The 2,669-nt window shown below is 40.5% G+C and overlaps 1 protein-coding gene across 1 annotated transcript in view; it reads left to right on the top strand.

Annotated features, from left to right (window-relative positions):
- Positions 1-2,669, top strand: part of cryba1a (crystallin, beta A1a) — a gene marked incomplete at its 3' end in the record, with an annotated part of 3,681 nt that extends 1,012 nt beyond the window's left edge. The window contains exons 3-5 of the mRNA XM_084065556.1: positions 265-406; positions 1,315-1,457; positions 2,522-2,669. Of these exons, the coding sequence (XP_083921682.1) occupies positions 265-406; positions 1,315-1,457; positions 2,522-2,669 (433 nt within the window). The remainder of the gene's footprint in view (positions 1-264; positions 407-1,314; positions 1,458-2,521) is intronic.

The following is a 2,669-nucleotide window of genomic DNA, read 5'->3' as shown; positions in this document are numbered from 1 at the left end:
ATGCCATTGTAGGCAAAAATCTTTACAATTTCAAAACATTTATTATTATTTATTTATTTTCATTCAAAAACAACGAAAATAGTTGATCTACACGTTGTAAGCTTGTAGACTGTGGAATGTTCACTATAAGTGATTAAAAAGAGTGATTGCTGTTTAGAGCTCCCTTATTGTGACAGGGGAATGTCTCATGGCCAATATGTTTTCCTCTGTTCCACCGTCCAGCTCATTCTCTGTATGTGTGTATATGTGTTCTTGTGCATTTAGCTGGGCAGGGTACGAGCACTCCAGCTTCTGCGGACAACAGTTTGTGTTGGAGAGAGGAGAGTACCCTCGCTGGGAGTCATGGAGCGGCAGCAATGCCTATCACATTGAGAGGTTGATGTCCTTCCGCCCAATCTGCTCTGCTGTGAGTCTCTGTCCTACCGTACACATTGTGAAATCATCAGCGTTAAAGCTGCAATTCGTAACCCCGGACCCCCTCGCAAGTGCCAAGATTTCTACTCCTGAGCTGTAATGGAAAGCCTGTTTGACACCTCCCTACAGCCAGTTGTGTTCCTACCCAACCACAGGATATAAAATGTCTCAATAGAAGAGCAGGTAGACCAACTACAACTACTGCCGTTGTGTTAGTTAGGCTATATTGTTACTCTACCATATAGAGGGGTCAAAACTATGTTTTATTCACTAAAAGGATTATGCTTTAAGTTAAAGGTAGGGTAGGTAAGTGATTTACTTTGCCTAAAATAAGTGTTAAATAGCTCTATATTCTGATAGTACTCATTGCTATATAATGTTTGTTCAGTAAAAGAAGTCTCCAATGTCTCTCCAGCTCTATATAAAAACAAACAAACAAACAAACAAACAAACAAACAAAAACATTTTCAGTGCTCTCTCCTGATTGGCTTAAATCAGGTAGGTGACATAAAGTGTCACCTACCTGAAAATGTACTATATTCTGTTTACTAAAGAGCTGGAGAGACCCATGTGACTGAACAAACGCTCTGTAGCAATGATTACTATCAGAATATAGTAGCCTACCTTTTTAACAAAACAAAAAAAATACCAAAAAATATCACTTACCCTAACTTTAACTCTGAGTGTTCATAACTCTGAGGGTTAATGTATACTCATTTATGCTCAGAGTTACTAATGGATAAATGAACACTGAGGATTTTACTGTGAACCTTCATAACCTTGCTAGGTCCCATTGTAAGTAACTGTAGTAACATACAATTTCTCTATTGGGGATTTAATTCACATCAACAGTATAATAACTGACATTGTTCACGTTTCTTCCACTGTCTGTCCAAACAGAACCATAAGGAGTCCAAGATAGTGGTGTTTGAGAAGGAGAACTTCATCGGACGCCAGTGGGAGATGAATGACGATTATCCCTCTCTGCAGGCTATGGGTTGGGGCAACAATGAGATTGGCTCCATGCAGATCCAGAGTGGATCGTGAGTCTCAGCGCTACCTTCTGTCAATACAGTCATTTGTGTTGTGCTTTACATTCTTTAGATCAGTGGTTGTCAAACTTTTTCATGTCAAGGAGCCCCAAATTAATGTATGTATGTTTTTGTCCGCGGACCCCCATCTATTTAAAAAAAAAAAAGTCGATCTACAAGCTCACAACGTGTTGCATCTTTGCGACTCATTGTGAAGTTGTAGATCGGCTATTTTCAAATAGCTGTTGTATAGGATTGAGTGGCTAGGATTTTTTCCCTTGTTGGTCTGCAGTTTATTCCACTGGGGAGACAAAACAGTACTTCTTGGACTTACGTGTTTAGCTGATGTATAGGGTTAAAGTGGTTATACTGATTTTGATGCTGTATTAACTATTTTTGCTGCGGACCTCCTGGACCCCTTCAAGGACCCCTGGGGGTCCCCAGACCCCACTTTGAGAACCACTGCTTTAGAAGAGTCAATACCTGCAGTGCCCAAAATAGATGTAGTCTATTTTGCTATGCTTAAGACAGTATAAACGGTGGGAACGTGATAAAGGAAGGAACTCACTCACTTTTCTACATATTATTAATATAGGCTATTTATTACCTTCTCTAAGGTAATAATTCTGCTAAAGTCACCCTGTCTTGTCTCCCTCATTTGGCTTTCCCCATAACTGTGCTGTCCATGTTGCCAACATAAATGAGTTGCCTGCCTTAATTAAAATAAATAAATAAAAGTCCTGTAATCCCGTAGTCAATTAGAATAGACTCTGACAAAAGCCAATTATATGTCTGAATTTGTTTATTTGATATGGAGGGCCTCGCCTCTGTTTGCCTGAACCAAGGTAGACTAATCTCCTAAAATAAGACCACTGTCAACACTTTGTCTGAATGCACTGAGGGAGGCACCCACAAGAGTAAACACAACAACTCTGTGACATATCTTTATCCTGCTCTATGCTGCATTTTCTCACATTGTGCAAATGCCTATTATGTTAATCTACTCAACAGTTGTCAACAGTTTGTTGAGTCATTGAATAATTTCCTCTTGCGTCCCTCCATTCTTCCCCATCCAGCTGGGTGTGCTACCAGTTCCCAGGTTACCGTGGTTACCAGTACATAATGGAATGTGATCGCCACGGAGGAGAGTACAAACACTACAGGGAGTGGGGCTCCCATGCTCAGACCTTCCAGGTGCAGTCACTGCGCCGAATCCAGCAATGA

The sequence above is a fragment of the Gymnoscopelus microlampas genome (genome assembly GCF_963454915.1).
Source record: "Gymnoscopelus microlampas genome assembly, chromosome: 8".
Classification (NCBI taxonomy): domain Eukaryota; kingdom Metazoa; phylum Chordata; class Actinopteri; order Myctophiformes; family Myctophidae; genus Gymnoscopelus; species Gymnoscopelus microlampas.
Note: the sequence above shows the minus strand (reverse complement) of the source record. Positions and strands in the feature narration are given on the sequence as shown.